Consider the following 15,000-nt stretch of genomic DNA (forward strand, 5'->3'; position numbering starts at 1 on the left):
TCACCTGATGCGCCTGTTGACCCAACAGCAAATAGGTACCTGAATGTTCTCGCCCCCCTTTTCTTATTTTCGTCCCTTTTCTTATTCTTGCCCCTTTTCTTATTTTCGTCCCTTTTCTTATTCTTGCCCCTTTTCTTATTTTCGTCCCTTTTCTTATTTTCGTCCCTTTTCTTATTCTTGCCCCTTTTCTTATTTTCGTCCCTTTTCTTATTCTTGCCCCTTTTCTTATTCTTGCCCCTTTTCTTATTCTCGCCCCCTTTTCATATTTTCGTCCCTTTTCTTATTCTTGCCCCTTTTCTTATTTTCGTCCCTTTTCTTATTCTTGCCTCTTTTCTTATTCTTGCCGTTCCTCTTATTCTTACGTTTTAAAAAGCCATCCACACTTCTGTGGAAATAAACCTTCCATTCATTCACAGTTCAGGTGACTGGAATGTTTATTTCTAGGGAAGTGTGACTGGCAGTTTATATGACACGGACGGAGTTCCTCTTAGAGCAGTTACAGCCCCGCTCCTGTGCCAGGTAAGTCCACTACGGGCTCACCATAGCCCGTGCTACTTTGGCACTTTTGTTCTAAGTAGCTGAATCTAAAACAACAATAACATTCCTCTGGGCTTCAGTAGTAGTAGTGGTGGTCAGGGAACGTTGACAATTTCAGTATGCAGTAGGATGCTGCTTTAGAAAAATTTCCTTTTTTAAAGAGTGTTTATAGCTTAGTTGATAGTGCTACGGCTTCACAGGCGCGGGGTCCGCGGTTCGTGACCCGTACAGTCCAGGTGAATGTCTCTCGTACATTCTTTCTCTTGAAATAATGTAACAGATTTTTCTTACATTTTTCTCTTGCCTGATCCGCATCTCTCGTCTCGCTCGCTTACCTGTTTTATGTCTCTCTCTCTCTCTCTCTCTCTCTCTCTCTCTCTCTCTCTCTCTCTCTCTCTCTCTCTCTCTCTCTCTCTCTCTCTCTTCTGAACCTTACGGGCTATTCATGCCCGTTCCACCTCTTGGGTGACTTTAGTCTTCATCAGTGAGTCATCTTCTGGACCAGACAGACACGGGGAAAGTGAGACAAGAAGCCCACATAAGAACGAGTGGCCACTTTTGTACTGTTCAAATATCTAGTGAAAGTAGGAATAACCTACTCAAGGACTAGACCAAACAGCAAAGGATTAGCATGCCGAAGGGGAAATTGGAATAAGTTTATTGAGGTAAAATACACACAAAGGGATGAGGTAGCTCAAGCTATTCTCACCCCGTTCAGTACATCGTGTTAATACATACATATAAACACATCACAAACAATAAACATATTACCAAACATTCTGAGAGATAAACATCTACATTTCCAATCATGCCGAAGGGGAAACTACGACGAGATGTGCAAATTCTAATAGAAATACCCTGGAAAACAGAACTCTGAGAAAATATTGTACAAGACATGATGGACTTCATCATCCAGAAGTACCAGGAGGCAGTACGCAGGTTTACCCAGCTCTAAAGGAAAAACAATTAATGCAAAATGCAATTGAAAAATCTGTGGTTCATTCAGGCATGTGGGGAAGCCAAACGGTTCAGTTGAAGGACACGGAGTAACCACATACATAACAGAACCCCAGAGAGCAGAGGAAGATGCCAGAGGGCCAAAAATGAGCACCCCGGTGTGAGAAGAGAAGCAGAGACAGTATGACAATGACAGATAATAAAGCCAAGACCCAACTAAAACTGCTTCACAGTCTCATAGGATGAAAGCAGTGGAAGAACAGGCAATGAAACTGAGTAAAGGGGAGAACATGTTTACCGAGAATGACCCCGAGTGTGGAGAACTCAACAAGGTTGTCATAATAGAGCAAGCAGTGAATGAACTGATAGAGGGAACTAGGAGGGTCTTTTAAGATTTTGAGATTAGAGACAGAATGCTGGCGATGAGTCACAATAACGTGGCTGAAGTATGTTGATCAGACCACACCCTAGAAGGTGAAGGGGCGACGACGTTTCGGTCCATCCTGGACCATTCTCAAGTCGATGACCATTCTCATCGACTTGAATGGTCCAGGACGGATCAAAACGTCGTCGTCCCTTCACTTTCTAGTGTGTGGTCCGGGCATCAGACAGAATCTCAACCTGGATACTAAAAGAGTGAACTGAAGCACTATGCGTCCGACACTCAATAGTGTATAATAGGTCACAAGAAATGGAAGACAGCTAACGTAGATCCAATAAACAAAAAGGTTTACAGCTGTATAAGAGGCACTGAACTACAGGCCAGTGTCCTGAACTTGTTCACCATGCAAGGTGATGAAGATTGTTAGAAAAGGGGTAGCAACACATCACCACGATGTACAGTTGAGAGGCGGAACCAATGTGTTGCACAGTGGTCCCACAGTGGTCCCACAGTGGTCCCACAGTGGTCCCACTAGGTATGCTATCCTGTGTGGTTCAGAAGGTAGAGAGATTCATACCATCAAAATAATGGATCAATACACAATTTCAGTCTGTGGTTTTACAGTGCCTTGAAGCAAGAGGGAAAGCTTGGAAGAGGTGGAGAGAGATATCAAGGCAGAGGATATGTTTAGATTTATAGAAATAGACAAATTGGTGGTTGGGAAATATGTTGCATATCAATGGAACGTCACCAACCAACTACCCTCGCTGGAAGTTTCAAGCATCGGGTAGACAAACCTATTTCTTTGAAACTTTTTCATACGGGCCAATAGGTCTTCTACAGATTCTCTTATGCCACTCTACACAATTTTATGCAAGCATAAGACACAAATTACCAAGCAAATACACAAGTTTGAGTGGTGAGGCACCAACTTAGAAAACCATCATTGTCGATCTAATGTGTAGGGAAGACTGTCCGTTCCGCAATATTCTTGCATGAATATTGCAGAGTATATGATTTTACTGTAAATATGCGTACAAACGTTCACTACTGCCCAGACGTATTGATGTGTTATCTTTGGCTCGGTGTGTGTGTGTGTGTGTATATTTATTTCGTTTAGGGTTTTGTGTATGCATGCATGTGTTGCGTCTAAATAGACAAGCATTAACCGTGAAGACGGGTTGATGACAGGCCGCCATCAGTCTGAACTTTCAGTCTGAACTTTGGAAGAGCTGGCAGTAACCTGAACAAACTCCAGTTCACACACCTTGGCGATTTATCATTCGGAAACACATCTAAGGTTTGACTGAGATTTAACCAGAAACGCAAGAAATGAAATGGAGAAAAACTAGTTTAAAGTAATTAAAACTCTTTGTGTCTTCAACTCCCAGTGGAAGCATCTTGAGACAGTCAGGAATTTGGGGTGCGATGGAGGAGTAATACTTAGGAAATCTTCAAAGCCATCTGCTACAAAAGTCTCGAGCTAAAATCGATAATAAGTGGGTGGAAGCTGTAAACATTTCTCACTGCCATAGTGAGTATATTCTGATTTGAAACCCACGAGGAGCCTCGTGGGACTTGTGGTCCATGAGGCGTGGAGCAGCCATGGACTTGTGGACCATGAGGCGTGGAGCAGCCATGGACTTGTGGTCCATGAGGCGTGGAGCAGCCATGGACTTGTGGACCATGAGGCGTGGAGCAGCCATGGACTTGTGGTCCATGAGGCGCGGAGCAGCCATGGACTTGTGGTCCATGAGGCGCGGAGCAGCCATGGACTTGTGGTCCATGAGGCGCGGAGCAGCCCATGAGGCGTGGAGCAGCCATGGACTTGTGGTCCATGAGGCGCGGAGGAGCCATGGACTTGTGGTCCATGAGGCGCGGAGCAGCCATGGACTTGTGGTCCATGAGGCGCGGAGCAGCCATGGACTTGTGGACCATGAGGCGCGGAGCAGCCATGGACTTGTGGTCCATGAGGCGCGGAGCAGCCATGGACTTGTGGACCATGAGGCGCGGAGGAGCCATGGACTTGTGGTCCATGAGGCGTGGAGCAGCCATGGACTTGTGGTCCATGAGGCGTGGAGCAGCCATGGACTTGTGGTCCATGAGGCGCGGAGGAGCCATGGACTTGTGGTCCATGAGGCGCGGAGGAGCCATGGACTTGTGGTCCATGAGGCGCGGAGGAGCCATGGACTTGTGGTCCATGAGGCGCGGAGGAGCCATGGACTTGTGGTCCATGAGGCGCGGAGGAGCCATGGACTTGTGGTCCATGAGGCGCGGAGGAGCCATGGACTTGTGGTCCATGAGGCGCGGAGGAGCCATGGACTTGTGGTCCATGAGGCGCGGAGGAGCCATGGACTTGTGGTCCATGAGGCGCGGAGGAGCCATGGACTTGTGGTCCATGAGGCGCGGAGGAGCCATGGACTTGTGGTCCATGAGGCGCGGAGGAGCCATGGACTTGTGGTCCATGAGGCGCGGAGGAGCCATGGACTTGTGGTCCATGAGGCGCGGAGGAGCCATGGACTTGTGGTCCATGAGGCGCGGAGGAGCCATGGACTTGTGGTCCATGAGGCGCGGAGGAGCCATGGACTTGTGGTCCATGAGGCGCGGAGGAGCCATGGACTTGTGGTCCATGAGGCGCGGAGCAGCCATGGACTTGTGGTCCATGAGGCGCGGAGCAGCCATGGACTTGTGGTCCATGAGGCGCGGAGGAGCCATGGACTTGTGGTCCATGAGGCGCGGAGGAGCCATGGACTTGTGGTCCATGAGGCGCGGAGGAGCCATGGACTTGTGGTCCATGAGGCGCGGAGGAGCCATGGACTTGTGGTCCATGAGGCGCGGAGGAGCCATGGACTTCTGGTCCATGAGGCGCGGAGGAGCCATGGACTTGTGGTCCATGAGGCGCGGAGCAGCCATGGACTTGTGGACCATGAGGCGCGGAGGAGCCATGGACTTGTGGACCATGAGGCGCGGAGGAGCCATGGACTTGTGGACCATGAGGCGCGGAGGAGCCATGTAACCAGAAAGAACAGGAGTCAAGTCTGCAGGCATTTTAGCCGCTTGAGCAACGCAGCGCGACCATGAGCCGGGTCGGTTCATTCCATACCAATCCCGTCTAGTGCCAACCCCCCCCCCCCTACCGCTCACAGGATAAGGTATGGGGGTCACAATAAACTAGCCACCTACAGTGGGGGGGGGGGGTGCAACAATCAATCCCCTACGCTATCGTAACAAAAAATGGCCTACAAGTACTAACTGGGTTGGTACCCGTCTCAACTTGTATCTCCAGGAAGGAAGAAGGTGCACATCTTTACTTCCTGTCTTTGTTTATAGAATTATGGTAACTTATGTTTATCAATATTAGACGGCACACAAGTCTTCATGCTGGACACGTGATCCTGTGGCCCGGATTCGATTCCCGGCGCTGGCGAGAATCGATGGGCAGAGTTTCTTTCACCCTGATGTTCTTGTTACTTAGCAGTAAATAGGTACCTGGGAGTTAGTCAGCTGTCACGGGCTTCTTCGTGTGTGTGTGTGTGTGTGTGTGTGTGTGTGTGTGTGTGTGTGTGTGTGTGTGTGTGTGTGGAAAAAAATAGTAGTTAGTAACAGTTGATTGACAGTTGAGAGGCGGGCCGAAAGAGCAGAGTACAACTAGGTCAATACTTATGGTAGGTTGCCTCTTTTGGCTATAGACCTATATTTACCCAATCTATCCTAACACCTAACACCAACCTATCTGTTGTTAGGCCTGGCGTCTAGCAAAAGCTATGAAACGACCCATAGTTTCATTCAGACTACCACCTGACTCCTACTTTTACCAGCTGCCATTACCACCTTTCCCCTTGTTAGTATGCACGGAGAAACTAGTAACTTATCATTAATTACATTTGGACTAAGTTCGTGCCTGTGTTGGTGAATACACAGAGCGGATGAGTGAGGCATTGTCACTGCCGTGGTATTCACCTAGCTGTATTCACCTAGTTGTGTTTGTGGGGGTTGAGCTTTGCTCTTTCGGCCTCTTAACTGTCAATCAACTGTTTACTAACTACTTTTGTTCCACACCACACACACACACACACACACACACACACACACACACACTCCAGGAAGCAGCCCATGACAGCTGACTAACTCCCAGGTACCTATTTACTGCTAGGTAACAGGGGCATTCAGGGGTGAAAGAAACTTTGCCCATTTGTTTCTGCCTCGTGCGGGAATCGAACCCGCGCCACAGAATTACGAGTCCTGCGCGCTATCCACCAGGCTACCAGGCCCCTGGAGGCACTTGAGTGTTAGCTCGACACTGGCTTCGCTGACTTGGGGCACGAGTCTCATGCGAACTCAGTCGAACACATCCGTGGTAGATGATGAGTCACAATAACGTGGCTGAAATATGTTGACCAGACCAGGCCACACACTAGAAAGTGAAGGGACGACGACGACGTTTCGGTCCGTCCTGGACCATTCTCAAGTCGATTGTCATTCTCAAGGACAATCGACTCGAGAATGGTGAGCCGGTCGGCCGAGCGGACAGCACACTGGACTTGTGATCCTGTGGTCCTGGGTTCGATCCCAGGCGCCGGCGAGAAACAATGGGCAGAGTTTCTTTCACCCTATGCCCCTGTTACCTAGCAGTAAAATAGGTACCTGGGTGTTAGTCAGCTGTCACGGGCTGTTTCCTTGGGGGTGGAGGCCTGGTCGAAGACCGGGCCGCGGGGACACTAAAAAGCCCCGAAATTATCTCAAGATAACCTCAGGATGGGCCAGGACTGACCGAAACGTCGTCGTCCCATCACTTTCTAAGTGTGTGTGGTCTAGTCAACATCCGTGATAGGGAAGGAACACAGTTGCCTTATATATTAATATTCAATTTAATTTATAAGTCTGTTCACTGGATCTGTTGTAGAACATGCGAGAAGTCTTAATGTAAATCAAGAATTCAAATGACGTGGCTGAGATGCCTGATAGTTAATAATTAGTTTACGCAATCTTCAGAAGCTACGCATCCTACATTTTTAAGCCACAATTAGACTTATTTGTTTACATTCTTACGTTCAAAATTGGACGGGCAGCATTGATCATGGCTCTGTACTTCCGCTTGGTATCACTATTTAGTTATATTTCATAAAATTTCAATGTTTCCCTTAAATTTCTTGTACTCGGTTATCATATTTTATGTGCACAATTAGTGTTAGTTTAATTATTTATTTAATATTTTGTATCAAAGCGTAAACGTTCAACGTTCGATAACCACAAACGCTGTTCACTGCTATTTTTTTAAGAGGGGGGGGAGGGTTATACACAATACCAAGTTAGATTTATTAGTTTAGGAAGTTTAACGTATTCTATAGTATAGAGAGGGGCACATATAGTGCCTACAGGTGGCACTATAATTTTGTTGAGGCATAATGGGTAACATTATCCAGGATCCAAACAGCGCCCCATGAGCCTGATTCCTAATACCGTATCATCGCCTTTTGGACACGTATATTGACAACACTTTCCCCGTTTCATTGATTCATTTTAAATTCAGTTCTTATCAAGTACACTAAGTTACACACAGAAATCACAAGAGCGTGATGCATCAGATGAACACTACACTAAGTACACAAAGTGTTGGCCATTGCTGAACTAAAACCAACCTTGCATCGTTAACCAATTTACGTCATATAACATAAGATTGCCATTGCTTAACTACAGTTTTGAAAGAAATGGTGAAATTGCTTCATTTGGTATGAGAGGGAGGGAGGGGGAATTATAAGGGAAAAGTGCCAAGCTATTACGACTCTATAGCACTGGGAAGGGATCAGGATAAGGATTTGGGCTGGGACGGGGGAGGGGGGGGGAGGAATGGTGTCCAACCACTTGGACGGTCTGGGATTGAACGCCGACCTCAGTGACCCGAGACCCTCGCTCTACCGTCCACCCCAAGTGGCTGGGTATGTTGTTGTTTAAGATTCGCTATTTTGAATAAAAAGTTCCAAGTAGCACGGGCTATGGTGAGCCCGTTGTGAACTTACCTAGCACAGGAGCGGGGCTGTAACTAGGCTGGGTATGTTGTTATAGATTCAGCTACTGGGAACAATATGTATAGCACAGGCTATGGTGAGCCCGTGGTCATTACGGGCTATTCATGCCCGTGCCACCTCTTGGGTGGCTTAATCTTTATCAATCAATCAATCATCGATAGAGTGAGGTGCCAGAACGTGATTGTGTGTGTTTGCTACACTGACTTGTGTGGGCTGATTGATTGATTGATGAAGATTAAGCCACCCAAAAGGTGGGACGGGCATGAATAGCCCGTAAGTGGTGGGGGCCCTTTTGAGCCATTACCAGTATCAATAGGTGATTGTTTTAAGCGTGGGTTGGACATGTTTATATGAGTGGGATTGGCTGGTTATAGATAGGAGCTGCCTCATATGAGCCAAAAGGCCTTCTGCAGTTATCTTATGTTCTTATGATACTGGATATCTGTGGAGGTGCGACTGCACCCTGCGTGACGGGAGATGTCTCCCGTGTGTGGGGGGGGGGGGGCTGTCTGTGTGCATATCATTAACCAACTGAACCATGAGCCATCAGCTAATTCCTCCCATTATGATGATGTCGAGTAACCCGCTGTTGTTGTTATAGATTCAGCTACTCGGAACACGTTCCAAGTAGCACGGGCTATGGTGAGCCGGTAACTTACCTGGCACAGGAGCGGGGCAAGTAGCACGGGCTATTGTAAGCCGGTAACTTACCTGGCACAGGAGCGGGGCAAGTAGCACGGGCTATGGTGAGCCGGTAACTTACCTGGCACAGGAGCGGGGCAAGTAGCACGGGCTATGGTGAGCCGGTAACTTACCTGGCACAGGAGCGGGGCAAGTAGCACGGGCTATGGTGAGCCGGTAACTTACCTGGCACAGGAGCGGGGCAAGAAGCACGGGCTATGGTGAGCCCGTAGTGGACGGGAGATGTCTCCCTCCTAGTAACCCGTCTCGTGCTGCTCACTGTTAAGCCAGTTCCTATTCACAGTTCTAGAAGTCAGAGCCAATTTGGCCTATTGTTTTTGTTTTTCGTCAGCGAGGACATTGTAAAATTCTTAGCTCTTTTCTTGAGGTTTTCAAACTTTTTTTTTTCAAGACATAAGACAGGTTATAATTATTAAAAACACTTATTTATTATTAACATCTTTATTGACAAAATTAATTACAATTTTGCCTAATCTGAGGATTTTGATAAAGCCTTATTAAAGCGAGGACAATGTTGGTATTCACTGTCACGCAGGACAGAGGGTCATCTTGAGGTTATCTTGAGATGATTTCAGGGCTTTAGTGTCCCCGCGGCCCGGTCCTCGACCAGGCCTCCATCCCCAGGAAGCAGCCCCTGACAGCTGACTAACACCCAGGTACCTATTTTACTGCTAGGTAACAGGGGGGGGCATAGGGTGAAAGAAACTCTGTCCATTGTTTCTCGCAGGCGCCTGGGATAGAACCCGGGACCACAGGATCACAAGTCCAGCGAGCTGTCCGCTCGGCCGACCGGCTCCCTCATACATAAAAAACATTGACACTTGATTATTTCAATTTCAATTCAATTTCTTTGAACACTTTGCGTGTTCTTTGCCTTTCAACCCCCCAAAAAACATATATTATTAGGGTGTGGTTTGTCACGTATAAAGTAGCGCTGGATGTTGTGGGTTGAATATCTATAATATCTAGTTGTGTTGTATTTTAATTGCATATTTTTACATACTGTTTTTATGGTTGGTGAATCTAACACGCAGTAGAGGGGGGGGCGGAATTTGTTCTAAGTAGCACGGGCTATGGTGAGCCCGTAGTGGACTTACCCAGCTGGCACAGGAGCGGGGCTGTGTGTGGTTTAGAATGGTTTACATGTAGGTTTAAATTGTGGGTGTCATGGCCATGTGGGTTTGTTTACCTCCTGCCGGTGGTGGTGTAGGTCACGGCTGCTGACGGAACCTCTCGCCATTGGGACAGAAAACTCTTTGTAAGCTGTGATGCAAACAATTTTGTGTACATGTATTAATACTAGTACATAGGAACGACACTCGGAAGTGTATTTGGGTATTTGTACAGCGGTGTTCAGAGGTGTATTTGTACAAAGGTGGTCCCCGTGTTGCTGTACGATTCATCCCACCTGCAAGACGGACGGACGGACGGACGGACACACACACACACACACACACACACACACACACACACACACACACACACACACACACACACACACACACACACACACACACACACACACACACACACACACACACACACACACACACACACCATTTTCTGTGAAGTCCACCAAATAATGTTAATGGCTGTCTGCCCTATTTATCATAAGTACATTCTGTTCAGAAATTTCAATAAATTAGAGGAATTCTTGATAATTTTCTAACGTTGGGGAAGAGGGGGAAAGTTTATTTCAATTTTCCATGGGTAAATACAGAAAGGGGAAAATAAAAAAAAAAAAAACTTAACGTGAACTTATGCTGAAACCAGTTAGCTGTAATTTTAAAGTGAAGGGAGACTCGCCAGCGCAAACAATACACGCGTCTGACAACTGTATTTAGAACCTAAACATTGTTTATAGAGCATGATTGGAGAGGTCAGCCAGTGGACCTTTCTTCGTGCAGTTTGTAACAAGGAGTATTTTACACTGGGGGGAGGGTGGGGGGGGGGGGGGGAGGGGGTGCTGTTGTTGTTGTTATTGCCTTACTGACGCGGATGACGCGTGTTGCTGACGTCACCAGTGGCTTCTGACGTCAGCTGGCGTCCGGTAAAGGCTTGTGTGTTATCGGTTTGGTTATCGTGGTGGTTGTTTCTAGTGTGGCGCCTGGGGGATGAAGGGGGGGGGGGTTATTTTGGATGATGACCCTTGGAGAGGCTTTTGGGTCGGAGGGAAGGCAGGACACTCACACACTCACTCACACACTCACTCACACACTCACTCACACACTCACACACTCACACACTCACTCACACACTCACACAGTCACTCACTCACTCACTCACTCACTCACTCACTCACTCACTCACTCACTCACTCTAACAGGTATAGGAAAACTGGTATGCTGATGGAATTGGGTGTAGTCTTATAGTGTATGGGGGGGCAACATGTATCTTTCAATTCTGATTCTTTCTTTTGTTATGCACCCCATACCCATCGTGTTTGCGGTGGTGCTAAGGGCTACAGAGACACGTAGTGGGTTCCGGAACTGAATCCCCCACACCTGTCTACCAAAGTTCCTCGCCACGCTGGAGTTATCGCCTCCCTGTGTTATCGTGTTATCGTGTCATCCTAATCACTTCATAGGCCTATATTTTGATTTATAATTATGTGTATATAGTCTCGTTTTTCTCCTTCCTTCCGGATTGTACTGTGATCTTAACGGTGCGCTGGCTGCTGAAGTCTTACACGGTCACTGTGATCTTGTTAACGGGACCCCATTATGTGCCTCTGTAACCCTTTTCTCCCACAGCCCACGGGATGGGTATGGGGTCTCTCTCTCTCTCTCTCTCTCTCTCTCTCTCTCTCTCTCTCTCTCTCTGAGAGAGAGAGAGAGAGAAACAGAGAGAGAGAGAGAGAGAGAGAGAGAGAGAGAGAGGGAGGGAGGGGGGGGGGGTGGTGGTCGCCAAGGGACCCTCGGTTTTGAAGAGGAGGATATGTAGCATCCGGGGGAGCCGTGTGTACTTGAGTCGAGTACTCGCATTTCTACCACCCCCTATATATTGTATATTTTAGAACTTTATTTAATGTCAAACTTTTATTACACAAAATAGTTTACATGCATGGTACAAGGCTAGTTGTCACAGGTTATATACTGTATATGTATCGCTCATATATATAATATATATAATATATATAATATGTCCTCTTAATGTTAATTTTTTGTATAAAATCAGATATGTAACTGTATAACCTTGCATAATAAAGTGTACACTATAAAAAAGGGGGGTGGTAGGAGAAGCGAACACTTACGTATTCAGAGTTAAATGGCAAGTTTTTCCCTGAATGCTCTGTGTTCCCTTCTCTGAGGCTGTGGGTCCCTATAACTGCACCAGTGGTGGTACCCCCCTAATATGTACATGCATACATGCAGGAATAATCACAAAAAACACGTGATTCAGTTAGGTGTTTTAACTGTATAAAAAATTATCCAGTTATCTACGTAGAAAACTAAAACTAAAATGTCGAACGTTTTAAATGTTTCAACACATTATCAATGAATACAACGAATACATTCTTTGATAAAATGGGTTGAAACACGAAAACGTTCGGAATTTTCGCTGTATTTTGTCGTATGTGGAATGGTTTTTCCCCTTCTGTCGTGTACAGTGTAACAGTGTTGAGTGTATGTCGTATGGTTTAAGTATTTTGACCGTGTTTTTTGTTTTCTTCTAGTGGGAAGCCGCAACGATGCAGGTTGCAGACCGCAATGTCCGCTTTGCAATGGAGAGCATCAGGTAAGGTCCCTTCCCCATCCCATCCCCCCCTTCCCATCCCCCCTTCCATTGCAACATGGTAGGTGGTCAGGTAAAGTCAGAGGGGAATTCTCTTTTCATCTCTCTTAAGTAAATGACAAGTCCAGATAAATAGTCTATCTTGTATGCCTTTCATTTTCTCTCTCATCTCGTTCATTCGTATCTATCTCACCGTTTTCCTTTTAACTTGTTTGTCTAAGGTTGAGAGTATATAGAAGCTCCTGCGCTTTTAATATATTAAAAGTCTAATTTCAAAGTAGTTTTCTTTTGTAGTCTTAGCACTAATTAGTAGCTCTAACGAGACCAGGTTATTAGATGATAATTAAAGTAGCGATTGTTGAAAGGTTGTGTAAACGTAGACTAATATAACACTATGTGTGTTATATAGTTATATTATAACTATATGTTATATTGTGTGACGAGCTTCTTCTGGGGGAGAGTAGAGAATGTGGTCAGTCGAGCAGTTTGTTTTTTTCTACCACAGACGTGGCCACACATTTACAATGCTAACTAGCATATATACATTTTCTTCTGTCCTCCATGGACAGGGTCGAGCAGTGAAGGACGATATCATGTTGGCTTTGGCATCTGTGGAAAATGATTTGGTGCCTGAGACCATAGTGGGACTTCCATTACTCTATTACTGTGATGGAAGCTTGGCTTGACCATTGGTGGCATAGTCAATACAAGTGGTTGAAGAAAAATGGTGTAATTTACGCTTCTTGAGGTTATCTTGAGATGATTTCGGGGCTTTTAGTGTCCCCGCGGCCCGGTTCTCGACCAGGCCTCCACTCAATTACTGAGTGGAGGCGCTATATCAATCATTAATATTATTTTAAACCATTCACAATGACGTGGTTAAAAATTAGACGTCCACCCCACACAGCCCAAAAGTAAGAAAGTGGCGAGGTTTTGGTCCGTCCTGAACCCAAACTGTATCATCGAGAGCTTGTTGGTAAAATGGATTCATTTTTTTCAGTTGTATATGTTTCTATTGGTACATATTTTCTGTCTTAGCTAGTTGTAAATATATGGAAGGGAGGTGTTTGTTACGTGTACAATGTTTTCATAGGTCGGGGGGGGGGTGATGAGTGTGGTGGGTGTGTTGTAAGGTGCGAGGAGAAGCACTCTTCACATGATCGACTGTGTGTGTGTGTGTGTGTGTGTGTGTGTGTGTGTGTGTGTGTGTGTGTGTGTGTGTGTGTACTCACCTATTTGTGCTTGCGGGGGTTGAGCTTTGGCTCTTTGGTCCCGCCTCTCAACTGTCAATCACCTGGTGTACAGGTTCCTGAGCCTATTGGGCTCTATCATATCTACACTTGAAACTGTGTATGGAGTCAGCCTCCACCACATCACTTCCTAATGCATTCCATTTGTCAACCACTCTGACACTAAAAAAGTTCTTTCTAATATCTCTGTGGCTCATTTGGGCACTCAGTTTCCCCTAGTGCGTGTGCCCCTTGTGTTAAATAGCCTATCTTTATCAACCCTGTCGATTCCCTTGAGAATCTTGAATGTGGCGATCATGTGGTGGTGTGTGTGTGTGTGTGTGTGTGTGTGTGTGTGTGTGTGTGTGTGTGTGTGTGTGTGTGTGTGTGTGTGTGTGTGTGTGTGTGTGACAAGTGTGATGACAGACGGCCGCAGGTATGAAGGAGGCTGGGCTCTCACCTGTGTGTGACCTGTGTGTGTGTGTGTGTGTGTGTGTGTGTGTGTGTGTGTGTGTGTGTGTGTGTGTGTGTGTGTGTGTGTGTGTGTGTGAGAGAGACAAGTGTGATGACAGACGGCCGCAGGTATGAAGGAGGCTGGGCTCTCACCTGTGTGACCTTGAGTTACGGAAGGACAATAGCGGGGGACACGTTAGCCAAGACCTTCCAATATCTCGCTCACCCTTGTCTGTGTTCACTGCCGCCTCTATATTTATATTTTGTCATGTCCACCCCGTGTGCTCCTTTGTTCGTTATCCTGGTCTCCTACGCTATATTTATCTGCCCGAAACGCTTTGCGTAATAGTGGCTTTAGGCATTGTATGTACTAGCTCTATCTATTAATCCAACAAACTTTGTAAAATCTCTTGTATGTATGTACCTTACCTAAATAAACATTTATTTATTATTATTATTTATTTAATGTATAAATTAATTCAATAACGGGAGCCGGTCGGCCGAGCGGACAGCACGCTGGTCTTGTGATCCTGTGGTCCCGGGTTTGATTCCGGGCGCCGGCGAGAAACAATGGGCAGAGTTTCTTTCACCCTATGCCCCTGTTACCTAGCAGTAAAATAGGTACCTGGGTGTTAGTCAGCTGTCACGGGCTGCTTCCTGGGGGTGAAGGCCTGGTCGAGGACCGGGCCGCGGGGACACTAAAGCCCCGAAATCATCTCAAGATAACCTCAAGATAACCTGACCTACTGGTCAATGAGCAAGTGGTATGTTTCGAGGCGTCTGATTGTTCAGATCTAATTTAATATGTAATGGTTTTCATATTTATATAAATTATGTATTTGTTAAGAATACATAATTTATAACCACGGTGCTTATTGTAAATTGTTATCTTTTAAATTTGTATGCGGTAAAGTAGTATGCTTCATAAGATTAAAGATTATAGTATGTCAGCAGAAAGACTATGTTGTTGTTGTTATAG

The 15,000-nt window shown here is 46.2% G+C and overlaps 1 protein-coding gene across 19 annotated transcripts in view; it reads left to right on the forward strand.

The window, feature by feature from the left end:
* Positions 1 to 15,000, forward strand: part of CrebB (Cyclic-AMP response element binding protein B) — a 123,296-nt gene that overhangs the window by 33,597 nt on the left and 74,699 nt on the right. For all 19 annotated transcript variants that reach the window (XR_011223575.1, XM_069308765.1, XM_069308763.1 and 16 more), the window contains one exon: positions 12,281 to 12,342. Coding sequence is in view for 18 of the 19 variants with exons in the window: in XM_069308765.1 (XP_069164866.1) it covers positions 12,281 to 12,342 (62 nt within the window). In the remaining variant the exon portion in view is untranslated. The remainder of the gene's footprint in view (positions 1 to 12,280; positions 12,343 to 15,000) is intronic.

Source organism: Procambarus clarkii, chromosome 63 (assembly GCF_040958095.1).
Source record: "Procambarus clarkii isolate CNS0578487 chromosome 63, FALCON_Pclarkii_2.0, whole genome shotgun sequence".
NCBI lineage: Eukaryota > Metazoa > Arthropoda > Malacostraca > Decapoda > Cambaridae > Procambarus > Procambarus clarkii.